The sequence below is a fragment of the Lissotriton vulgaris genome, chromosome 5 (assembly GCF_964263255.1).
Source record: "Lissotriton vulgaris chromosome 5, aLisVul1.2, whole genome shotgun sequence".
NCBI lineage: Eukaryota > Metazoa > Chordata > Amphibia > Caudata > Salamandridae > Lissotriton > Lissotriton vulgaris.
This window is the reverse complement of record NC_141693.1, coordinates 1205242682-1205270015: the sequence shown is the minus strand read 5'-3', so window position 1 is coordinate 1205270015 and position 27334 is coordinate 1205242682. Positions and strand designations below refer to the sequence as shown.

Here is a 27334-nt window from a genome sequence, read left to right as displayed (position 1 = left end):
ACACCTACCTAAAGGACACGAAATCGGTTCTGCAACTACTAGAGGACAGACCTTTTGACCCAACAAACCAACTCCTGATGAGTTTGGACGTGGAAAGCTTGTATACGAGCTTGCCACATGATGAAACACTCCTAATCATTGAGGAAGTACTGTTCACAACACCATGGAAGAACCAGACACCTAGGGGTCTTGTCCTCGAATGTATCTCTGTGGAACTACAACAAAACCTTTTTCAATATAAACAAACTATCTACCTGCAAAGCCATGGTACCAGCATGGGTAGTACCTTTGCTCCTAGTCTGGCTGGACTTAATGTCCACCATCTAGAGACCAGCAAAATTTTGCACACGGATAACCCATACAGGAGCAACATCAATACCTCGAAAAGGTATATTGAGGACGTCTTTGTCATCTGGGATGGGAACCATCAATCAGCAGTTGATTTCTTGACATGGCTCAACAATCAGAATGCATTTTTGAAATTTATCAGCACTGTCTCAAACCACTCTATGGTCTTTCTGGATCTCAATATTTACACTGAAGGGGCAAACTCAAAAGCACAACTCATTTCAAAACCATAGCGAGGAACTGTCTTTTAAGGTATGACAGTTTTCACCCGAGACACCTGAGAGAAAATTTGCCATACGTTAAATTTTTATGACTGAGACGTAACTGTACTTAGTTGACTGAGTTCAGGTCACAGGCTTGTGACCTAAAGAAGAAACTAATACAGAGGCAGTACCCAGCAAGGATTATCAACAAGGCCATGAAGAGGGCAAAGAACAACCACAGGGATGCCCTCCTGGAGGACAAACAACAGGAGACTAGCGAAAACAGACGACCGATATGTGTCACGACTTACACCACTGTGTCCAATGAAGTATCTAAAATCATAAACAAACACTGGGCGATAATTAATTGTGGTACACTTAACCTGGAGAAACCTATGCACGCACACCGTTGAGGGAGAAACCTTAGAGACATCTTGGTGCATACAAGACCAAAACCCAATAATGAGACAAGACCAAACACAATTGGGATACAAGGCCACTTCCCTTGCGGCAACTGCAGTAGCTGCCACTTAACACAAAAGATCAGGATCCTTACATTCAGAAATGGCACTACTTGGGAAAAGCAACATTTCACGAACTGCAATACCAAGAACGTGGTCTATTTGATCACCTGCCCCTGTGGATTAGAATACGTGGGAATGACCACTAGAGCTGTAAAAACGCAGATAAATGAGCATAAAAGTAATGTTCGTTGCAAAAAAAGCACGACCAAGATGGCAACACACTACCTTGACACTCAACACTGTGTCAATGACCTAAGATGGACAATTATTGAACCATTGCCATCAGAAGTAGGTCTATTTCAAAAGGAACAAAGATGGGTGTTTCGCCTGGGCACACACATCCATGGACTTAATGATGACGTCCCTTGGGGACAGCTGTCTCACTAACAGTTACGCCCACTACCCACCATATGTGCCAGTATTCATAGATCGATATATCTCTGATCGACATATAATCGCTGTGTTATGATAACTGATAAAAGATACAATATCCATGTTCACAAAGACCATGTTCTTTTCTACATTTGATTAGCCCAGTAGTAATCTCCATGCTGATCACGATACTAGAATTCTATCCATCCAAGTAATGCGATTGATTATGAAAATATTACTTCATATTAGCCCTACTGATATCCCCATGGTCGGCACTATAACTGTGGCTGTATCCCGCAATCACTTTAAATGAATCGTGTGATCATCAGATGAGAAAGCCCACAGTGCAACCAGCGAGGACTGTAGAACGCACGTGCAGGATCCAGCGTCTTTCAAGAGCGCATGCGCGCTGCAATAGACACTCAGGGAGCATGCGCGAAGCTGAGACCTATACCGGCAGCACACGCACGGACACAGGGCTGAAATACAAACCGGTCCCACCGGACCTGCCTTACAAGGACTCATAATCAGCCTAACAATTATTGTGTTAACGGGCGGATTACCCTTATTTGGGCATAACATCGCAGCCGCCCGAGTTCAATTAACGGCTATACTAATTAGGACCACCGGGTACAAATACCACACACGGTAGACTCTGGCATCCATTCCAGCGGAGCAGCGTGTGGGGTAAGACGGTGGACAACTCGTCCCGAGTTTGTGAGTATACTGCTGGCAACACTAAGCATTCCCTATGACAAAGTGAGTAAGAAATTATTTTAAAACCCAATTGTTTTTTCTACTTAGATTGCACAAGTAGCAATCGCCCCCAGACGTTCTAGAGTGCTCATGAAGCAAGCAACCTATATCTATTAAGTATGACCTACACTTCCTTGATATTCAATTTTATAGACAATCATGTGTGTTTTCTATGTTATATGTCTTGTGAGTTCTTCTTTTACAGGGCCAATTGTGCTATGGTTTGTTCCAGGTGACTGCACCTGTCTGAACTACCCATGATTAGGGTGACCATTCTTTTTTTTTTTTTTTTTTTCAGGTCATGCAAATGCATGTATCCTGAGCCCAAAAACTGCTGTAGGCACATTATAGCCTATATTTTTTATACACTTAAAATTCATTTTTCACTTTTTGTTACTAACACAAAACTTTTGAGTTACGAACTAGTGAAACGTGAGTAAGGTGGGGAAGTTGTGCCCCCGTCCTGAAGAAGGAGCACATGCTCCGATACATGTCATAGACGCACACATGAGGTACTGTCCATAACCACGACAGATAGAACCTCGCACTTCACTTCTTTTAGCAGTACCAGCCCGGGTTTGTGACTAAAGTTTTTTCCTATACACCCACGAGCCAGGTACTTTTTAATTCTTCACTAAAATCCCACCACTCACATAAATATCCCTATCACGTGCACCACACGCACCACACATAGTCATCAATATCAGTGCTCCCGCGTAGTCGTAGGTCGCAGCACACCCCATCCCGCTAGAGGGGTGGGAAGACCCCTATGATGAAGCATGACACAAAGGGGCCTTTTGGTGTGTGAGGGGTATTTTACAAAACACTAAGTGCTCCCACACCCCTGTCGGTAACACTTCCCTACTAGTAGGATTCCTCTTGTTTATGTATCTAAGCCCGTGGAGTAAGAATCCTACTTCATTACTCTACCTCCCTCCTTTGTTAATTTCAAATTGCATTATAGCAACACATATCCTTCGAACAAATGAACATTTGCAGTGCCTCCAGCCTGGTAACTGGGTCCAACAAACACGCCATGTGAGCAACACACTGGCAAAATATCCACAGTTACACAAAAAATAGGAGTGCCATACTCTGGTGTTTATTTACACATCATCATGTATGTACTAGCAGGGAAAAATACAACCATTAATAACCCTATGACCGTACAGAAGGTCGGCTAACATCCAGACTCTTGCAAGAAAAAAACTCAGTGGTCCTTGTGACGTGAGAGAGCATGCATGCAAACACACACACACTTGCTCTCCTATGTGAGTTATACACCCTTTCAAGGCTCCATCATGGGCAAGGGCACCGCCCCCCACCCTAGCGATGCCTACTTTAAAGCATTCTACAACTCAGGGGTGATAGCTCAAATATTAGAGAGGTGTCAAAAACTACATGTGAGCAGCTTTGAGGTGAGTCACTCATGTGTTCCATCTGGGTTTACCTAAATTACAACGAAGTCTTGAATTTCTGTCCTAATGACCTGAGACTGGTTGGCCAAATGTCTATGAGCATATAGACTGGAGCCCATGACTGGTGACAAGCTAGAACGGCTGGGAATAGGCAATGTGCCAGTGATTAGCTGCTTGTGCTGCTACTCTTTTCCCTGCTGCATCAATATGCTTATTCTCCTTTTCAGGAGGTGGCATATCTCCAGTTGCATGGCTGTTGGCTCTTTTATGAGCAGTAGTGGCAACTATGGAGTCTGGTGGTACCTACGTATGAAGATGGAGTCTGACAAAGCCGTTTGTATTTTTTATCTACCAGTGGGGTAATAACTCTGGCACGGACTGGCTCTTTGAAGAGGTCGTCAGCGTGTCGTAACATGGCAGGAAGCAAGGGAAACATCTATATCTCTGTGGGTGGATGAGAGGGTTTCGAACAGGAAGTCTTGTTCCAAAGACTGCCTGTGTTGCACAACCCCATGATAAGGAGCTGCTCTGTCAATGACCTGTTGGAAAGAACTAACATCTTCGGAAGGGGAGGGGCAGGCTTGATAAAGATCCGGATCATTTGGCGTCATGGGATCTGTATCACATGTATCCCATGGGTCAAGATCCCCTAATGGCTCTCCCAATCCCCCAGTGTTTGAGCTTGGTGACCTAGGTGTAGCATCAGGAGGGTTGTGATGTGGAGATGTAGGGAAAGGAGAAGGGCATGGCGGAGGTGGTGGTGGTGATGATGGTGGAGGAGGTGGTGGTGGTGGCAGAGTAGGACAGGTAGCTTTGCCCTTTGTTCTCTTTTTGGAAAGAACAGGTGTCCAAAGCATCCTCAAAGGTTAATTACCTCTTTGGTGGAGGGGAGGCCATTATTCGCCCAGTGCCTTCTTGAATTTGTATCTTCCGTTGTCGAATGGCCATTGTTTCAAGGATAGGCTCGACAGGAGACATGGAAACCGAGGAAGGATTTGGGTTCTGGTCTCTGAGGGTTTAGAAATGGATGAATGTTTTTTGCTCCGCACCAAGGTAGATGGGGTCGGTTGCTGAGTCGGTTCCAAAGATTGGGTAGGGACTGAAGCATGCCCTTGATCCGAGGAGGTGGACACCGAGGGCTTAACCTTGGTGGAAATTTTCAGTGCCGGGCCCAGGGGCTGGGCATCTGAAGTTTTTTTTATTTAATCCGACCATGGTCAGATAGCAGTGGCAGTCCAGTTACCTCTAGTATTGGGAAGGGCGATTGTTTTAAGGTCAGCTTGGGTTGTGGAACAGGGTCGGGGGCAATAGTACTCACACGCTGCCAGGGTTTTCGGGTGTACCTCAATTCCTCTTCCACGTCAGAGCCGCAGAATTTTTCTAGGGAGAAAGACCCTTCTTCCTCTTCCTCGGGAGGCTCCTCCTGGGTGTGCTCCTTTCCAAAATTGTCAGAAGTGTAATCTTCACTCTGACAAGACATCTCCAACCAACGAGACCATCAATAAGGCATAGTCTTTTTGAAATGGAAAGACTTGCAGGCGTCGCAGGCGGCCTTGCGGTGGTTGGGTGAGAGGCAGAGGTTGCACACCGGGTTCTGATCAGTGTGTGGATATATAGAGTGACACTGCGGGCAAAATCCAAAAGGCATTCGTTCCATCAGAAACACAACTTCTGCAAAGGGTGATCAGTCAGTGCCTAAACCGACGAAGTTTTAAAGCGTTACAGAATTGGGTAAGTGCGATCAAAACAAACTATACAGTTGAAGTCAGGACAAGACCGAAGACTCATACAGAACAGAGTTGAACATGGAGAGGCACACATGTCTGAACCAGACAGCAGAGAGAAACAATCTAACAAAGGAGTTTGATGCCCATGCGCAGTATCACGGAGAAGAGGAGTCGCTTTACCTCGTGACTCAAACAACTTCTTCGAAGAAAAACAAGTTGCACAGCTCTGAACCCAACACTGTCTTCAGGTAGGTCGCCCCCCCAGCCGCCACACGGCCCTCCTGTGCCGCTGCTCCCGCCTTGTGCTGTCGCATGCTCCCGCCGATAACTGCTGCTGCGTGAGTCCCCTCTGCCCTCCGGTCTGGGCCCTCGTTTACTTGCTGCCTTCTGCATTTGTTGTATTGTATTGTATTTCTATTGTATTTCTGTCTTTATTGTATTTTTATTGTATTTCTTAAACCCTTGTATCTTCAACTGTGCCCTTTGTGCCCCATTCCTCTTTTTCCTTCTGTGCCCCCTTTCCCCCCCTTCTACCCTGTGTCCATCTCTGCCGTCTCTCTCCTTCGGTTCCACCTTCCCGCTGCTGCGTCCCTGCGGCCCCGCCCCCGCTGTTCCCATTTGCTGTCTCGCTCCCGCCTCCCAGCTGCTCCTCCCTTCATCAGCCCCTTATATGGAGGCCGCGCAGTGGGCGCATCGCTGGCACGCCGCTGGCGCGCCAAAGGCAATCCCGTCTGCGTCCTTCCGTGCCTGGACCACGCCCATCGCCAGAAACCCTGTTCCCCACAGGAGCCAGGACACACGACTGAGATACGACACCGCTACCCTCAACGCACTCAACACCTGACGAACACCCGCCTGCTACGGAGCCACCCCGAAGCGGACCCACGGACCCTTCACCTGCCAAACCTGCAAATTCACCTGCCTTCGAACCTGCACCCCGCCCACCGAACACAGCAAGAACAACAACAACAACCTCAAGTGCATCCTCCTCAACATCCGCTCCGTACACAAGCAGGCCATCGAACTCTGGGACCTCCTAGACACAACAGCACCAGACGTCGCCTTCCTCACGGAAACCTGGATGAACGCCTCCTCGGCCCCCTACATTGCCATAGCCATCCCGGACGGCCACAAGATCACCCAGAAGGACTGCGTCAACCAAACCGGAGGAGGAATCGCCATCATCTACAGGAACACCATCAACGTCACGACCAACGCCGAAGACACACTCTCCTCCGCCGAACACCTACACTTTCAGATCCACACGACCCCAAAACCACACTCAGAGGAACCCTCATCTACAGACCCCCGGGCCCGCGCACTCAATTCAGCGAAACCATCGCCAAATTCATCAGCCCGCATGCCCTAGCCTCACCCGAATACATCCTCCTAGGGGCCTGAACTTCCACCTGGAGAACAACAAAGACAGCAACACCACCACCCTGCTCGACAATCTCACCAATCTCTGACTCAAGCAACGGGTGAACACCCCCACCCACTATGCCGGACACACGCTCGACCCCCTCTTCTCCGCCAGCGACCACGTCTCCTTCAGCCGCTCCACCGGACTACACTGGACAGCCCACAGCTGCATCCATTTCACCTTCAAGAAGACGACATCCCACCACCACACGCAACAGATCCCCCGCAGATGCTGGAGCAAAGCTAAACACATCACTGAGCCAGAACCCACCAGTCAACACCCCTGACACCAACAACGCAGCCCAGAACCTTGCACAGTGGATCACCAACTGCGCCGACGACCTCGCTCCACTGAAGAACCCCCCAGGCAATACCAACAACAGGAAAACCACATGGTTCACCGACTGTCTCAAAAACTCAAAGAAAACCTGCTGAACCCTCGAAAAAGCATGGCGCCACGAACGGACGACAGAAAACATGACAGCCCTCAAGAACGCCACCCGTAAACACCACCAGCTGATCCGCACCACCAAAAAAGCCTTCGTTCAAAGAATAGCTGGACAACAACACCCACAACAGCAAGGAACTTTTCAACATCGTAAAAGAGCTCTCCAACCCCAGCGCCAGCAACAACGACATTGCCCCGTCGCAAAACCTCTGCAATTCCCTCGCCACATTCTTCTACCTCTAGATCGCAGACATACACAACAGCTTCAGCACCCAGACCCCGCCTCCAGCCACCGAACCAACAATCACACCCACCACCCTCAGCGCCTGGACCCCCTTCAGCACTGAAAACACCACCCTCGTCATGAACTCCATCCACTCTGGCTCTCGATCGGACCCATGCCCTTACGACATCTTCAACAAAGCCGATGCCATCATCGCACCCCACCTCTGGAGCATCATAACCAACTCCTTAGCGTCAGCCACCTATCCAGAAAGCTGGGAGCACGCAGAGATCAATGCCCTTCTAAAGAAACCCACAGCCGACCCACGAGACCTCAAGAACTTCCGCCCCATCTATCTACTTCCCTTCCTGCCTAAAGTCATCGAGAAGACCGTTAACAAACAACTGACGGCATTCCTCGAAGCAAACAATGCACTCAACCCATCCCAATCCGAATTACGAGCCAACCACAGCACCGAGACCGCCCTCATCACAGCCACCGACATCAGAACCCTGATGGACAACGGGTAAACAACCGCTCTCATACTCCTTGACCTCTCGGCCGCCTTCGATGCCGCCTTCGATACCGTCTGCCACCGCACCCTAATAACCCGCCTCCACAACACTGGAATTCAAGGACCAGCCCTGGACTGGATCACCTCGTTCCTCACCGACAGAACACAGAGTCCGCCTCCCTCCCTTCCGCTCCACGGCCACCAAGATCATCTGCGGTGTAACCCAAGACTCCTCGCTCAGCCCAACCCTCTTGAACCTCTACATGAGCCCTCTCGCCGCCATCGCATGCAAACACAACCTCAACATCATCTCCTACGCAGACGACACCCAGCTAATACTCTCCCTCACCAAAGACCCAGCCACCGCCAAAACCAACCTCCAGGAAGGAATGAGAGACGTCGCGGAATGAATGAAGCTCAGCCGTCTGAAGCTCAACTCAGATAAGACGGAGGTCCTCCTCCTCAGACAATCCCCATCCGCCTGGAACGACTCCTGGTGGCCCACAGCGCTGGGCACCGCACCGACACCCACGGACCACGCACGCAAGCTGGGATTCATCCTAGACTCCTCCCTCACGATGACCAAACAAGTCAACGCCATCTCATCTTCATGTTTCAACACCCTTCGCAGGCTCAGAAAGATCTTCCGGTGGATCCCCACCGAAACCAGAAAGAGGGTGTGAGTGTTGGGAGTGTTGGTGCGGTGCTCAGTGTCGTGGACCACCAGGAGTCTTCCCAGGTGGATGGGGTTTGTCAGAGGATGAGGACCTCCGTCTTGTCTGAGTTGAGCTTCAGACGGCTGTGCTTCATCCATTCTGCAACATCTTTCATTACATCCTGGAAGTTGGCGTTGGCGGTGCGAGGGTCTTTGGTGAGGGAGAGTATCAGTTGGGTGTCGTTGCGTAGAAGATGATGTTGATGTTGTGTTTGCGTGCGATGGTGGCAAGGGGGCTCATGTAGATATTGATGAGGGTTGGGCTGAGTGAGGAGCCCTGGGGTACTGAAACGCGCTGAAAAAAGGAGTGATTCCACTCCTCGCCGGGTGCACAGCTCTAATGTTCTAGGCATCACAAATTATGCCACCAAATGGAGCATTTGTTTTCTTTTTCTTCTTTTTTATTTTTCATCACAATAATCAACGTTTTGTTTCATTCTTCTTATTTTTACATATTTTTGCTCCTGTCACATGAGGGAACGCTTACAATTTAGCTGTATTCTAAATGAGGCAGAAATGCTAATCCAAGCCTTCTTCTGCGCCACGATAGCACATGTAAGTTTTGTTCATGTCCATAAAAATCCATATACCCAATGCATTTCGGGCCTTTATGTTTGGCCCTTCGTCAGGGGTTATCTACAATGCAAAATACATGATTAAGTCCATGCTTTACTCAATGCCATTGCACCTCAAGTACTAATAAAACAAATACCAAAACAAAGCTGTTTTATAAACTAACGTTTTCCCGCTAATGAGCGTAGCCTAATGCTACACGTTACCATGAATGCCTCTCCTCCCTTCCATGCCTTTCGATCTTTTTCACCCCAGCAACTTCCTCCTTCCCATATACACCTCTTTTCACATGCCGGTGTTCCATTGTAAGATGCACACTCCCCCACTCCTTTCCGCCATTATTACATATGCGTACCTGTTCACAAAATGCCTGCGTTCTCGCTTTTGTCAAAAGCGAGAACGCAGGCATTTTGTGAACAGGTACGCATATGTAATAATGGCGGAAAGGAGTGGGGGAGTGTGCATCTTACAATGGAACACCGGCATGTGAAAAGAGGTGTATATGGGAAGGAGGAAGTTGCTGGGGTGAAAAAGATCGAAAGGCATGGAAGGGAGGAGAGGCATTCATGGTAACGTGTAGCATTAGGCTACGCTCATTAGCGGGAAAACGTTAGTTTATAAAACAGCTTTGTTTTGGTATTTGTTTTATTAGTACTTGAGGTGCAATGGCATTGAGTAAAGCATGGACTTAATCATGTATTTTGCATTGTAGATAACCCCTGACGAAGGGCCAAACATAAAGGCCCGAAATGCATTGGGTATATGGATTTTTATGGACATGAACAAAACTTACATGTGCTATCGTGGCGCAGAAGAAGGCTTGGATTAGCATTTCTGCCTCATTTAGAATACAGCTAAATTGTAAGCGTTCCCTCATGTGACAGGAGCAAAAATATGTAAAAATAAGAAGAATGAAACAAAACGTTGATTATTGTGATGAAAAATAAAAAAGAAGAAAAAGAAAACAAATGCTCCATTTGGTGGCATAATTTGTGATGCCTAGAACATTAGAGCTGTGCACCCGGCGAGGAGTGGAATCACTCCTTTTTTCAGCGCGTTTCATTACAGCAACGCGGTAGGGCTGTCCGCGTTTACCGGGGAGTTGCACGCGACAGAAGTGAACAAAAGAGATTAATACAATAAGTTTGGAAAGAAAAGAAGGTGTGCACCGTGACGTTCATCCAGTGCAGAGCCCTGGGGTACGCCACAGATGATCTTGGTGGTCTCTGAGCGGAAGGAAGGGAGGGGGACTCTCTGGGTTCTGTCGGAGAGGAACAAAGTGATCCAGTCCAGGGCTTTTCCTTGGATCCCAGAGTTGTTGAGGCGGGATATTATGGTGCGGTGGCAGATGGTGTCAAAGGCTGCCGAGAGATCCAGGAGGATGAGAGCAGCTGTTTCTCCGTTGTCCATCAGGGGCCTGATGTCATCGGTGGCTGCGATGAGGGCGGTCTCGGTGCTGTGGTTGGCTCGGAATCTGGACTGGGATGGGTCGAGTGAGTTGTTTGCCTCAAGGAATGCAGTCAGCTGTTTGTTGACGGTCTTCTCGATGACTTTAGCCGGGAAGGGGAGAAGAGAGATGGGGCGAAAGTTCTTGAGGTCTTTGGGGTCCGCTGTTGGTTTCTTCAGAAGGGCGTTGATTTCTGCATGTTTCCAGCTTCCAGGGAAGGTGGCTGACGTGAAGGAGCTGTTAATGATGTTCCGGAGGTGGGGTGCGATGATGGTGTCGGCTTTGTTGAAGATATGATGAGGGCATGGGTCGGAGGGGGAGCCGGAGTGGATGGTGTTCATGACGTGGGTGGTGTCTTCCGTGCTGATGGGGGTCCAGGCGCTGAGGGTGGTGGTGGGGGTCGTTGGTTCGGTGACTGGAGGCGGGGTCTGGGGTTCGAAGCTGTCGTGTATGTCTGCGATCTTGCGGTGAAAGTACGTGGCAAGGGAGTTGCAGAGGTCTTGTGACGGTGTGATGTCGTTGTTGCTGGCGCTGGGGTTGGAGAGCTCTTTGACGATGCTGAAGAGTTCCTTGCTGTTGTGGGAGTTGTCCCACAACAGCAATGTAAACACCTAGGCCATATTAAAGAAACGTAGTCGACTCCATCTTTTTTAGATCATGTGCCAGCACCATTACGGTACATGAGCACACAGCAAGGTTAACACCAGAAATTCTAAAATGGTATTTTTCAGAGTGTCACTTTCCTGTGCAGTGAGAATTATTAGGGAGGATGCCTATGGTGTTCCGTTGTCAGACTAGCTGCGTTTCAAGGTTCAATCCATGGTGGGAAGATTGCTTCTTTCTTGTTAGTCTCATCAACTGTGCCAGGATAAGAGCTATTACATACTACTATTAAATGCTTATTGTTTTTCTGTATGCACGGTCTGAAAATGTCCACTGCTTGATGAGGGTATATCTGAAAATGCTTCTGGATGAACGGTTAGACATGCAGTAGCCGAAGCTAACTTATGCTGTCCCTTAAGCTGGAATAAATGCTTCGTTACATAATCTCCTGCCTTTAGTGATCCGATCTTTCACAAAAATAGGAGCCTCAGAATCGACCCTCAATATCATCTACTTAGCAATGGCTGACGTTGAACCTAATTGGAAGCCGAAAATTAAGACTGGATGGCCTTGGTAGTGTATGTATTGACAAAAACACGTTGCAGAGAAGCTTCAATACTGATTATGACACTTAGATTGATTCTTAGAAGGCACAGAAAAGTCACCTTGCTGTAGAAAATGGGACCCCAAGATCGCTTCCTGTCAATAATTGTTCCTAAGTATCGGTGCGATGCTACTCAAGTTAGATTAGTATTTTAATGAGCAAACCCCGTAAAAGCAGCATTAGCTAAGAGGAAAAGCTGGCGGGTAGCAGGGACTGTTATACATAAGTAGAAGAATGAAGAAATTAATAATTATTACTAAATCTGAGGTCAACTACTACGTTATCCAACATACCGAGTAACTCATCTTTCATACACACTTACATACTGTAGAATTGAAAACACATTAACAATGACAAACGCCGTTTTCATGTATAACACGTCCTCAACTGCAAACCGATGCATACAATCATCTCGGGTCTCACATGAACTCTGACACACAAAGTAACAAACCTCCAGTGGCCATGTATACAAACACATACTTCAAGTGCTTTCATGTACACTCCAACATCGAGCTTCAATCCGTCTGTTTCTTTGTAATAGCGTCTGAAAACAGAAAATACAAGTCAGTACGGGGAAAATTGCCAGACCTTGAGGTTCTAAATGAAATGAAGTGTACAGATGGGATCATGCTCAGAGGAAATCAAATATATCACAAGGTGCTCTCAGAAAGATCCCAAATGAGCTTGTTCATTGCTTAATAAGGTCTAGTCCATGCACCGCAGAGGCCTCCATTTATCCGATACAAAGAATGGAGCTCAATGACGCAATCACTGTGAAACATGTGAATTGCACAATGTTCCATTTCCTGGAACTTTTATCTTCTTCTGTTTTATCTAGTGTGGCTAAGTGAACTCCATGAAGGCAGAATTGACATTTAAACTGTGTATATAGCCTGTGAGTTTGAGATATAATCTCTCTACTTGCTTTAGACTAATCCCAACAGGTTAGTGCAAATATCTTCCAGGCTTCTTCTGGGCTAAAACTGCATACCATTGATACATAACCATTAAATCACTTTCAAACAAACAAATACGATAAATGGGTGCCATCTGTATATCGCAATTAAGAGATCCTTTAAATCTAAGAACTAAAAAAATATATACCGTCTCAGGAGGTTTTGAAATTCTCCTCATTCATTTATTTCACAACAATGCCTTTTCACACAGTTTGCAGTGGCCACACTATTCTTTAGATGAAATGAGCGAAATAACATGTTCCATGCAGGTATCGTTATTGTCTAGTTTTATATGGATACCTATTATCTAGATACACAACGACTAAATCATGCTAAACTTATTGTCATTTGACATATCAGTTTAGAAATCCTGTTATGATGGCAGAGGCTCGTGTTTTCGAGGTATGCAGGTGCCCCACATTTTCCTATTTGATTTTAGACAGTGGCTCTTTTTACATGGTCATCCCCATTTTGTATGGACAGATGCTGCTGTTAATTTTCACACTGGGACAATGCTGCCCAGTCCCCAGTAAATCTGCCTGGCCCCTTAAACATGGTAAAATTGTCTAATTCCTAATTGGCATATTCAGCTTTCCAGTAAGACCTTAAAATATGGTGCTGAAAATACATCAATGGCATGAAAAAGTTAAATGTCAACTGTGGACTGCAGCACATGTTGTGCTATCCACTAGATTGACAAGGAAAGAATGGATTCAAGCCTACATGTGCAGCCTGACTCTTGCAGCTTTTAAACATTCAGGCAAACCTGTCAAAATAACCCTTTTTGTCAGCAAATACAACACCCTAGGTGGACCTTGTAGGGTACCTAGTATTTAAAAATGTTGCTGGCATGTACCTTTGGTTCAGAAACTGCTACCGGCATAATTCAAACACTATGTGTAATATTTATTATAAATCCCATTCAGTGGTGAAGTAAGATTTGTAATAAATATTTAGGAACAGGGACTAAATTAGACTATCTGCCTGAACCTCCAGTAGGCTAATTACCATTAGTCTGCCAGAAGCGGACTCCTTTGAGTGCTTCCCCTTAATGAGGAGTCAAAACTACTCCCAAACCAGAAATAATGGCTAAGGCCTATGGACAGGAAGATGTGGGTTTGAGATCTGAGACTCCTATCAGCGGAGGAAGGAGAGCGGGAGAAGGTCCAAGAACTTCATTTACTTGAATGGGACCAGGGTGATGCCTGTCAATTCTTAGTTACATGTAAAATGAGACCTGAATGAAGAGAAGCATTTTGTTCCCCGTTACTCTCAGTAGCCAGCTTAGCACCAGCCTAGTGGGAGGAGGAGCTGGTCCCAGAACAAGTTGGCAGTAGTTGAGGAGGCGGGGACTACTCATTGCCCTAAAAACATCCCTGGCTGACCCAGCAGCCGCATCTCCAAGGGCAGAAAAATAAAACAAAATAAAAGTGGCCCCTCACCTACAGTTCATCAGAGCATATCTGAATCTGTGAAAGAACAGAAGAGGACTGGGCCTACACTCTGTGACCTGTGTGGATACCTAAAAGGTTGGACCAGCTTCACTTGTGCCCAGGACTGAAAAGTGGACTCCAAGGGTCAGTTGGGTGACTTCGTATATGGCTATAGGGACATAATAAGCTACAGGAGCCCTTTTTCCTGGAGAGTCCAGCTGACCAGTAGCAACTGAACTGAATCCTACTGGTGGCATCAACCGCTGTGAGTCCTGGCCCTAAGTGATGTCACTGAGGTCTTAGGAGCTTTAGAATTGGTAAAGAAGAGTTACCCCACAAAGTCTGAAAAGTTAGGGCTTGGAAAATGTTTGAACTTCCATGGCTTTTGAAGCAACGGTGAGACTTTCCTTGCTCCAAATGTGTCCTATTGAGGGTAGTCTTTGCCGATCCAGCTTCAGGCTTGCCTTACTGGATGATTTTCAGCTCTATAAAAAAGACGTGAGTCCGAATGCAGAAATGTTGAGCAGGTGAAGGTGCAAAGAGTATCCGTCCGACGTGAGGATATTTGCAGTCGCGAAACTGGAAATTTCCCACTCTGAGCTTTTCCTGCCAAACCAACAGCTTAACTGGGACCTCATCTTATGGCTATCTGGCTTCGAGAGGACTTCATAGTATACATCCTGCAACCTTGCCCCACAGGAGGATTTCATTTTTCATTTCCGAAACCAAGTCACAAAGTAAAATCTTGGACAGTGATGACCCACTTGGTTATTCGACGAATGCCCCACTGCAGTCAGCCTGAAATTATGCCTAAGTCAAGTTAACCGCAAACAATGACTTCTAATGGACAATTCAATTTTTTTTTTTTTTTTAAAACTTTATTGGTAGGAAGGAATAATGGTCAATCAATTGCATACAATCATTCTGTAATCTTGTAGTTCGTACAACATTTCTGTGCAATAAATCGCGGGCTACAATTACGTAATCAAGACATAGTGCCTGCCGTGACATGGGTCTCGTCTAAGCTTTCGACTTGCCCCATCTGTTCACAATGTGCATTACCTCGACGATCCCTCTTCCCTGTTCCAGTGATGGCTATGTCTCCCTCCTCTAACTACTAAAAACAAATTCCCCAACATATCCCCCCAACCCTGTGTCATCACATCCCCGTAACTCCCCCCACAGCTCGTAGTCACCTGTGCCGCTGATCGTATCACAAGAAATGTTCAGGCCAGGGCCACCTGCATACTCATGTTACATGCCTGAGGCCTCCCCCTACCCGTTGGTCATTCACTCCTCCTCTCCCTCGGAGTCCGATTCCTCTCCCTCCGGCAAGGGCTCACAAAGTTCCCCTCTGTACAAGTTCCATGCCGCCCAAACTTTGTTCCATTTCCTGGGCGCCGCTCGAATCACATAAACCGCTCTCTCTGTTACCATTAGGACGTCCATGTTTTTGGCCCACCTATTGGCGGTGGGTGCTTCTTGTGCCCCCCATTTCTGTGCTATATCCCGCTTAGCCACGGTCAATGCCAGTGTCGCCCAAATCAGTTCATATCTACCCAGGTCGTTCGGGTCCCAAATGTTTAGAAGGCATTTACGCGGTTCAGGCAGGACTGAAAGTTTTAGGGCCTGGGAGATGGATCGGAGCACCTGTCTCCAGAATTCACGTATCTGGGGGCATTCCCATAGTGTGTGGAACAATGTCCCTTCCTCCCCGCAGCCTCGCAAACAGTAGGGGTGTGTTGCTCTTTGTATTTTGTGCAGCAGTGTTCTGGTGTAATAGATGCGGTGTAAGATTTTAAGTTGGACCAGTCTGAGCCTACTAGAGATTCCCACCTCCTTTGGGGAGGCCAGGGCCTCATTCCACTCAAACTCGTCTGTATCGCCTAGCTCCCCCTCCCACTTCTCCTTAAGTTTTAGCGTCGGGTCTTTGAGGTTGTTGATTAGCTTCTTGTATGTGAGGGAGGTGGCGCTCTGGAGCATGAAGTCAGTTAGCAATCTATCCTCCAAAGGAGAGGAGTCTGGTAGTGTGGTGCCGGCCGGGATGGCCTGTATTAATGCATGCCTAATCTGGACATACCTAAACGTTTCTGTGGGTCCGAGGTTGTATTGCTGTTGCAACTGTGGAAATGATAATACTGAGTCGTTTTCCCAGATGTCTCCTATTGTGGAGATACCTATCGAGTCCCACCGGTCAAACCCTTTACCGCTTCTCAGATTCCCCAGCGCTTTCGTGTCCCACAAGGGTGTCATTTTAGTGAGTCGGCCTGCCCACCCCAGACGGGTCTGCGTCACGTGCCATAGTGCCGCTGTGTGTTTGGTCGGACCGATCAGGGCCTTCAGTTGTGACTTGTTGTAAAGTACGGACAGCATACAGTCCGTCCCCAGTTGTGACCAGTCCGCCCGATAGGCCGGGTCGTTCTTCGGGGCGTGGATCCAGTAATTTATAATCTTGAGTTGGGCCGCCCAGTAATAGAGCTGAATGTTGGGGAGTGCTATGCCACCCTCGTACCAGCTCTTTACCAGTTTGTCATAGGCTATGCGCGCCGGGCCCGTGTTCCAGAGCAGGACCGTGACTAGTGCCACTATCTGCTGAAAATAACGCTGCGGCACCAGGTGCGGAGTGTTTTCCAGTACGTAAAGGAGTCGTGGGAGGGCCATCATCTTGTACAGTGCCGCCCTGCCCAGTAGGGTCAGGGGGAGGGCTGCCCAGTGCTTAACATCCGCTCGCAGGCGGTCAATAGGCGGTTTTAGGTTGTTTACGAAAAAGTCTGTTTCCTCGCTTGCGATGAGGATACCCAGATACTTGAAAGAGGCCGACGTCTTAAGCATAGGACAGTGACAATTCAATTTTAATTAATGCTTTTTTTCTTACATTTTAAAAAATTCATATATCTGGTTCCCATTATTTGAGTTTTGTCATTTTGGTGTCATTGTGCTCATTAAATTTGTCTCTATGTTTAGAAACCGCTTGTGGGATTTGTATTGTAATGTGATTTGACTTTCTAAATCCTTTGTTACTGCGTAACACTTTACACATTTTCCTAAATCAAGCCAGCCTGACCTGTACCATCTCTATCAGGGCATTGAGCCTATGTTTAAATTACTGAAACCTGACAGGTTTGTGGCCTTATTCCTTGTGGTGAGCTCACATCCACGTCAAGTAATAACTCACTTTATTTATTACAGTATCAATGTGTACAACTGAAGCCCTGAAGAAGTCTGAAGAACGAAGTGTATGTTGACTTACAAACAAGGACTGATGTGATGAACATACTGTGCATTAATGAATGCAAATAGCAGAACTGATTGGATGAAACAACACAGAATTTGTGTAAACAAAAATGCTATACACACGGCTGAAAATAAGGACTGATGTTAAGATACTTTATGCTATCAAATTCAAAGTGAAATATTACCTTGACAAACTAAACAGGTATGTAATTATAAAGAGTTTTATGTACATACTAAAATGAGTCTGCTATTGTCACTATAAAGGGATTCCTATCTAGTAACGTATTGTGGTGTGCAACCCTTAATGATAAATGTTTAATGAGTCTCTGTCTATATATTTCCTGGCTGGCATCTACGGATAACATAGGCTTTCCAACTAATATTGAAATCCGTCATTGCAGATGTCCAGTAAACTTGCTCACAATTGTCAGATTATATAGACTACATATTACCACTTGTGGGGAGTAAATTCTAATAACTGACTGGGAAGCAAATTCTCGCTGTTGCAAGTGGATATGAACACTCACCACTGGACTTTGGATGAATGCTCTTACCTTTGTCCGCAGGGCGCGAACACGCACTATTACCTGCAGGATATGCACACTCACCCTCTTCCCAGGGAGATCAGGAGTGGCTTTTGCAATCCCACCAGAACCTGGAAAGCTTTGTTCATGTTACTATAGGTGAAATTCTCTGCAGCATCCCCAATTACCACGCAGTTTGGGTTCGTCTTATCAATCCGATCAAACTCTGGAATGAGATCTGCAAAGAAAGGAATACAAAGCGTGTTAATTGTGCCAATGAGCCAGACTACTGCAAGTACTTCCCCCCCCCCATCACATGCCTTCATTTAATGCCTCCACTCTTCTATTTACTCCACTATCTTCCAGCCTGCATACTCTTTAAGACATCATCTCCAACTCTCCTTGTACTTCACTTGCTCCTTAAGGTACCCTGCCCCAACACATTTTCATATACTCGGCTTACTCCTGCCTTTACTCCATATACTCTTTCAGGTATTCCACCCTCCCACACTGTGCAGGCTCTTACAGCTACTTTGCCCAGTCATCGTAGTATTTCACCCACTCCTCCAAATATTCTGCCCACACTTCTCCAAATACTCTGCTCAGTCCTTCAGGCACTCCACCTACTCTTACAGGTACTCTGCTCTTCCAATCCAGCATACTTTTCGTGGAACTAATGTCAGTCCTCATAGTACCTCACCCGCTCCTGTTTACTCTCACTACACTTCTGAAGGTACTCTGCTCCTTCCTCCGGGCACTCCGTCTACTTTACACACTTCTTTCTACCAGGAACTCTTCCTTCAACTCCTTCCGAACCCCTGACAGCTCTTGCATGTATATCCCACCCACTAAATGCTCTGTTCACTTCCTCGGATTTTCACCAACTTTACCCAGTAATCTAGTCCCATGTTTTATTCACCAACATACAAAAAATGTATCCTAAGTGTAACAGTTGTACATATTCTCAACCAACAGTTACAGAAGTCCCATTTACTCGAGGATTGCAGAAACAGGGCCTGAAATGACAGAAATTGAAATATAGTACAAGCCTCCAGAGAGGACTTGAGCGAGTTTTGCCTTTGCTTTACATGTCCACCTTGAGTAACTCCTTAAGTACTGCGTTGAGTTTGCAAATGGGTGGGCTCGGTTGTATACTGTAAGTGGATTCTTGGGTTGTGAGTTAAGGCAGTACAGCTATTTAAAAGACCAATGACAAAAACCTGTAAACAGCGACTCAATGGTAGAGCGAGTCAATGGAGAAAAAGATGTCCAATCTTAGCAAGTGAAAAGAAAGGTAATCAAATATACAGAGATCTAAAACACTCCTTCCCCGTGGAATGAACAAAAAAGTAGCGGATCAAAGCAGTCATTTTTTCCTAGTACTGGTTGGTCGCTGTTGTTTACCACTGCTGTCCCAGAGACCACTGGGCGCCAGCGGGATAACCAGGTTACTTCCTGTATGTAAGTGACAGTTCAAGGCCAGTGAGTTGAGAAGTCAAGTCTTGTGCCAGGAGGTTGTAGGTGGCTTTGAACAAACCAAGATGTACTCCAAAAGCAATCATACTCAGTGAAATCAATGTTAAGTCACAGGCACATCTTAGAAAAATAACAGGCCTTTTTATTTAGAGGAAGGAAAGCATGTTAGTTCAATTAATAAACAGCATAGAATCAGATGTCCCAATATCACCTTCAGGGGCTGAGATCTGGTGACAAAAACCATTGTTGCATGTATAAAGTCCTACAGTACTGAGGCCCTTGGGCCCTACAACCAATGTTTCCGTGTGGGAAAGGGTTTGTGTGTGTCCTCGGTAGTCTTTGTGATTACTCCGGTTTGCAAGGGCTCACTTTATGTAGCCAGTCAATAAGCAAAGAGGGGGGTGGGAGGGTCAGACAGAATCGTACAATGTATCAATTCAGAGCGGATTAGAGTTTACTTTTTTCAGTGTTTACATTTTGTAAAATCCCGGTTTCCCCATTGAGCACGCTTCATTGTGTACATAGTCCAACAGAAAAAGTACATACAGGCAGGCAGACTTTTTAGAGAGTTTACTGAAAATTTGATGGCGCACAACACATTGCGTTTATTTTACTGGGAGTTAAGTGCAAACAACAGCAACACGCCATAAATCCATACAGTGAGCGGACTGCACCCTGGTTTAGTCAACCACTCAAAATAATATAAGTACTATGCAGAGGACTTGTTTGAAAATTTTAAATACGAACAATTTTTTTATTGATGTGAGTGAGCATTCACTACTGAGGTTTGTTCATTAAATATAGCGATCAATCACATTTGGTACCTCTGGAATTCCCCTAAATATGTGTTTACAATAAACAAATCAGATCGTTTTTTGGTAGCTACATCACCAATGTTGGCACTGAAGCACATCATTTTTAATTCACATTTTAACTCACTTTTGAGCTTGAGCTATGATGTGAGCACGCCTGGCACCTGAAAGATCTAGAGGAAGCAAAGCAAAAGCAACAGGCACTGCCAGGGAATTTTGGTTACAGTTATTCGGGTGTATGTCTCATCCCATAACAGCTTTTCAAAGCATTCAAAGTCACATTTCTAATCCTATAACAGGTATTTTAGTAGGTAAGTCTGCTGGCCAAGGATCTTCTTAAGAAGAGAAACTCAATGGATTGGAGCTTAAATGTAGTTTGAATTGAGAAAAAAAAGACCTTTATATGATCTGAACTAGGACCGGCCAACCCAATAGGAAAATTATTTTAAGTGGAAATGGCAGGTGGACTCACTAATTTAATGTACAGTTTCTTTACGCGGGGGGCTTACTCTCCACAGAGGAAAGATGCAGTCTGTGATTTTTGCACCAAAGTTCACAATAGTTGTGCAAAACCATATTTTTTTGACTTGGTTAAACCATCATGAATTTTTCTTGGCACGATGGCAATGAAATACAAATATTTTAGTTTTCAAACCTTTGACCACTAGCTTGTTTACTGATCTGCACTCTTCAAGTGTCTATAGAGCCCACTAAAGGTCTATACTTGTCCGGTTCAACAAAATACTGTTGTCTGCGTCCTGCAGAACTAACAGATGTGTGGCTCCAAATTCTCAGGGAAAAATTCACCTCTTTTATAACCCTAAGCCATGGTCAGTTGTATAGAAGTTAAAAAAGCGAATAAGCACCCTTACTTTAAGAATAGGGCCTGATTTATATCTCTGCGGATGGGTTACTCCGTCACAACTGTGACGGATAACCCGTCAGACAAAATATAAATCCAATTATATCCTATGGGATTTATATTTTAGCGGATGGGTTATCTGTTACCACTGCGATGAAGTAACCCGTCTGCCGAGATCTAAATCAGATCCTTAGTTGGTATAAATCCCATTCAAGAGGGATGAATTTCCAGCCAACTTAACTCAGACCCAAGTATAGGTGTGCCACGGGTGAATGAAGTGAAGCAAGCTGTAGGGAATGCCACCGTCATTTTTTTCCGTATTAAACCCCGTCTACACTGAGGAAGGCTGCTCCATAGTGTTGAAAAAAGCACACAGGATGGCCTTTGCACTGCTAAAGGGATGATCTACCTAAATTGAGAGTGCCAAAATATTGTGGCTGGTGGAACTGTGGCAAAATACTGAATGAGGATATGGCAAAAGCTCGTCTCTTATGGCTCATTCCACCAGCTCCCCTAGTAGAATACTGACAAATGATTTCTCCTCACTGACTACCCACACAACAAGGTGATAGATTCCGTAGCAGATTTGAATCAAATTCTTCATTGGAACAAGGAGGGAGGTGAGAACCTTGCCATGATTCTTGGACTTCAGAGAAAATTACACATGTATATAAAAGAGGACCGTTGACCTCCATTGCCTCCTATGAGTGATAATCTGAGGTAAAGCATTTAACCTTGAAGTACCTTCCACGAAATGGGTAACATCTGCAACATATTCACCTCTTGCAATGCTGGATTAGCAGATTACTTTTCTATATGACTAATCTTGTAGTGTAGGGGAAAAGGTTGACTAATGAATTTTCTGGGATCACAGAACAGGGAGTCTTCGGAAAAAGCTAGGAGGGGGCCTGAAAGAGCACTAAGATAATTTGGATTCCTCATTCTAGGAGTGTGCACATTCCTGTCATCCAGAATTATAAACCTATATTTATCTGCTCCAAAAGAAGGGTCAAATAGAAAACAAACTCTGAGAGATACCACACCTGTATATGAAACGGTTCACACTAGTAAGCTGCCATTTATAAAAATTTAAATACTGCAAACCGTCAAGGCACAAAATAACTAGCCCGTTCCAAAACAATATATTTTGGTAACAAAAATCCACTTGAATTAGTTTGTTCTAACATAACACTCTCTCTCCCCGTGGCGTCAAAAAGAAATCAGCAAAAATGTTAAAAATAAAAAATGGTGGCCAGGCTGCATTCATTAGTTATATACCCCTGGGGCCAAAGTTATAAAAAAGGGGAGGGGGAGAGGAGCCCCCTACCCGAGCCATTAAATGCCCCGGGGATCCCATCCCTTGAGGCCAGTTTAGTAACTATGTCCCGGAGTGGGGGCATCAGCTTTGAAAATGCTCCCACCTGCTGGGAGCCGACTTTTCATCCCTTTCCCTGCCCGCACTGTAGCAGGCAGCAAAACAGATCAAAATATTGCTCCCACCTAGAGGGAGCTGCTACCTCCGGCAGGGAGCAGTGCCGGCTCTCACTGCATGTGGGGAGCAAGCCGGGGGCTGTGGGGGCCTTGGAGCTCCTCCTGCAGCCCCCAATGGCTATATGGTGGGTGTTTTAGTTGGGCACAAGGGCACCCTCTTTTAAGTGTGAGCACCCTGGGGAAAGGGTCCCCAGACCTGATAACGGCTCAGAAAGAGGGACCGTGTGTTGCCCTTCCCCTTTATTTAAATAGGTGGCCCGTGGGATGAGGTCCCGTACTACTCCACTCCCTCTCCTATGTTCAGAAATAGCCCTGGGGGATGGGGTGCCCAGGGCCTAACAAGGCTTGAGGAGGAGGCAGCATGAACCTCTCCCTTTTATTTAAATAAGTGACCTAAGGGAAAGGGGTACCGGGACCGATAATGGCTCAGGGAAGGGGGGCCATGTGGCCCACTCCCCTTTCATTCAAAAAAATGACCTAAGATTCCAAGGCCTATGGCTAACACCCCTGCCGCACACAGCCAGAGGCTGTGCGCAGTGGGGGGTTGGCTGCCTTTACTGGGTTGCCAACTGAGCCTGGCCTGTAGCATAGCCCCCACTGCACAGCATGGGGTTGGGTGTATGAGGGGGGTTGGGCACAGGGCCTTGCCCAAGGCCAGGCCCTGCAGCCAAACTTCTGTGTGCACAGCCTAAGACCATGTGTGGCAGGGGGTTGCATGTACTTATGGTAATTATATATTACTTTATGTAAAAAAAAATAGAAATTCACTTAAAGTAACGTTATAATGGTGAATATGTCAGTGACAGCATTACCGTTTTGAACAAAAAAAAAACAAAGAAATTCACCAGTGATAGTTAGCATAGCTAACTATAACTTGTGTCCCTGCCATGCACTGTTTATGACCTCACATATTACATCACTCATGACACGTTCTATGACATCATTTATGACTTCACTGAGAGTTCCTGATTATTCCAGGCCATTACACATCAGACCTGGACCTTTATGAGGAACTGTATGGGATGCAAGCAGCTACTGACCCCCTCCTGCCCTCCTACCCCAGCAAGGGAAAAGAAGTCAAGGCTCCCCCCTAGCTGGCAGCAGTAGCAGGCCTGAGCTGCTGTCATTTCATGTCTCCTCTTCTGGGCTAAGAAGAAAAGTACCCCGTAACATTTACCACCTGCGGGTGGTAAATGTCGGTGGATTTGGGCTGTTATTTTCTCTTGCTAAAAATAAAACACAACAACTCGAGAAGTATCCAGTTCAACTAACGTTTAATGCAAAGTAGCAAACAACACAGCAAAATGTCAAGGACAACTGTCACTTCAATTGGCCAGTGGTATCGCCGGAAAAAAGGTCAGAAGGAGCAAACTAAGCTGAAATTAATAGAAAATCGAACTAGTATATATAGGTTTTCTCTCAAAACAAGTCAATGAAGCTTACTCATGTGACAGATATATATTACCTACTGGCGATAGCCAGTAGGTATATATAGTTAGGATTTTTTCCCTATGGGATTTCTGAAAATTCTATGCCTAATAACTTTGGCGTTTGTGGACGGAATTGGCTGAAATTTTCAGGAAAATGGCACATTTTGTTTCTGAGCAGCTCCTGGAAATTTGGGGGGGGTTCGTCAAGGGGGGGCCGAGAAAAAAGGGGGGTCCCAAAACGCGTTTTTCCCATGTTAATTTCCATAGGGCGGTTGGACTCACTTTTAGCCCGAACGACTGAATGGATTTCCACGAAACTTGGCAAAATTGTAGGGACTGTTAGCCCGATGTGCCTTTGCTAGGTCTCAATATATGTGCTTCAGTGGATTTTGAGAAATTAACGTTTAAAACAAGATATATATCTGTAACAGCGCTCCGGGCAGCGCTCCGGTTCGCGTACTTTTCGCTTATCGGAACTTTGCGAAGCGAAGCTGATTGGCTCTCCGGTGTCTGTCAACATTCTAAACAGTCCGGTGCGGCCGCCATCTTGTCTCTCGGTAGGATCGAGAGACAAGAGGAGGCCAAAACAAAGGGGGAAATGAAGGAAAGGGGGCAAGGTAGACCCCTTCTGACCCCCTAGGATTGATGAGGGGATATTATAGAGCCACGCTGGGCCCAAAAAAAAAAAATCCGATTTTTTTCGCCGTAGAGACGCGTCTTGTTAGCGAACCGGCCAGCTAACCGGGCAGCTAACCGGGAAGCTAACCGGCAGTGTAACGGGAGTCTGACGAGTAGCTGATTGGCTGTCAACATTGTAAACAGTCCGGAGCGGCCGCCATCTTGTCTCTCGGTAGGATCGAGAGACAAGAGGAGGCCAAAACAAAGGGGGAAATGAAGGAAAGGGGCATGGTAGACCCCTTCTGACCCCCTAGGATTGATGAGGGGATATTATAGAGCCACGCTGGGCCCAAAAAAAAATGAGACGCGTCTTGGTACGCGAACCGGGCAGCTAACCGGACAGCTAACCGGCAGTGTAACGGGAGTCTGAGGAGAAGCTGATTGGCTGTTATCATTGTAAACAGTCTGGAGCGGCCGCCATCTTGTCTCTCTGTGGGATCGAGAGACAAGAGGTGGAAAAAAAAAGGTGTAAATGAATGAAAGGGGTAAGGCAAACCCCTCCTGAACCCCTAGGATTGATGAGGGGGCTATTAAAGTTCCCTGGGGGGTGAAAAAAAAAATTGCGATTTTTCGCGGTAAAGGTGCTTCCTGGTACGTTAACCGGGCAGCTAACCGGCAGCGTAACGGGAGTCCGACATATTGTGTTTTTTGAACGTTTGTGATATGTGCACGTGTGGATTTTGTCTAATTAAGGTTAAAAAAATATATATATATCTTTAAGCGTGTTCTGGCGCGCTTACGTTTTGGGTTTGGTTTGCGCTGCAGAGACGATACGTCACGGTTATGCGATGCATCATGAGGCGTCTCACGGGCTACGTGATACGTCACTTAATAAAGAATATATTTTACAGCTATAGATATTAGCTTTTAAAAAACCAATGAAATTCACAGAAAAAACCATAGGTTATAGACCATATATAGTTAGGAATTTGCATTTACAAAACCTTGAAAATTCACTGAAAAAACCATAGGTTATAGACCATATATAGTTAGGGATTAGCATTTAAAAAACCTTATTTTATTTGCACAAAACCATTGAAATTCCATATATAGTTAGTTGCACTAACTATATATCGCGGACCCGCAATCCACTGCTAATGATGTCACATATTACATCATTCATGACATGGCCAGTGACATCACTGATGACATCACTGATGACATCTCAAATGACATCACTGATGACATCTCAAATGACATCACTGATGACATCACTGACATCTCATTTGACATTACTGATTACATCACTGATGATATCATTTATGTGATAATACATCTTCAGACTCTAATATAACCTTAGATACACTCAGTGTAAACAGGCACTCACAGACTGTCACACATCCATGGAGTTACCCACACACCTAGTCAGTCATGCAAAGAATCAATCACACCTCCATTTCCTCAACTATACAGTTATACACACCTTACTTATTCAAACATATACTAACACATATTTACTCTCTTATACAATCCTTGATACAAGTTCACAATGATTCATACAGCCACTCTCACATTCACTGGCTCTTATGTTCAGTTATTTATATATGTCAACTCTCACATGGAGTGTGTTTTACATATGTACTTACTTTGACATGTAGAACTGAGATATCCATTCACTCACCAATATACTCATGCACACAGTCAACTGTCCATACAGCTGTTTCTACATGCACTTTTGAACCCATACACCTAGGGAATCAACTGCTCACACATCTATGCACAGAGTTATACACCTCCCAGCCACCCACACACATACTCAGTCTCCCATACAAATACTTGGGCAACCATTCAATAACCCATATAGTTACTGATATAGCTACTGATTTAAACATGCAGCAGTTTACAGAAGAACATAAATAATGATTGCCAAATTAAGACACTTTAATCACTAACCCATGCACTCAGTGAGACACATTTAATCATTCTCTCATACAGTCAGTCATGCACCTACTAAATCCTTCATCCAGACACTTATACATCCACTCATTCTTCAATATGTAAGACATATTTTAACTTTACAGAAACATACAGTCACTGGGTGTTGTCATCAGTGATGTCATCAGTGATGTCATTTGAGATGTCATCAGTGATGTCATCAGTGATGTCACTGACCATGTCATGAATGATGTAATATGTGACATCATTAGCAGTGGATTGCGGGTCCGCGATATATAGTTAGTGCAACTAACTATATATGGAATTTCAATGGTTTTGTGCAAATAAAATAAGGTTTTTTAAATGCTAATCCCTAACTATATATGGTCTATAACCTATGGTTTTTTCAGTGAATATATATATATATATATATATATATATATATATATATATATATATATATATATATATATATATATATATATATATATATATGTATCTGATGTGTTGGTCGAAGGATCTTTCCCCAAGGAAGCGCTGAACAGTTTTGAGAGGAAGACATAATTTATATACACAATACTGCTTATTATTATTCTCACAAACACCTGCTTCCACTTGCCAGGTTTGAAACCGAGGTTACGCTCATAGAAAATCTTCAAGGTACGA

The 27334-nt window shown here is 45.4% G+C and overlaps 1 protein-coding gene across 2 annotated transcripts in view; it reads right to left on the bottom strand.

Annotated features, from left to right (window-relative positions):
• LHPP (phospholysine phosphohistidine inorganic pyrophosphate phosphatase) overlaps positions 1-27334 on the bottom strand; it is a 361561-nt gene that overhangs the window by 68444 nt on the left and 265783 nt on the right. For both annotated transcript variants that reach the window (XM_086923003.1, XM_086923004.1), the window contains exons 3-4: positions 18129-18282; positions 12378-12441 (exon numbers count right to left, since the gene is read on the bottom strand). In XM_086923003.1, the coding sequence (XP_086779129.1) occupies positions 12378-12441; positions 18129-18282 (218 nt within the window). The remainder of the gene's footprint in view (positions 1-12377; positions 12442-18128; positions 18283-27334) is intronic.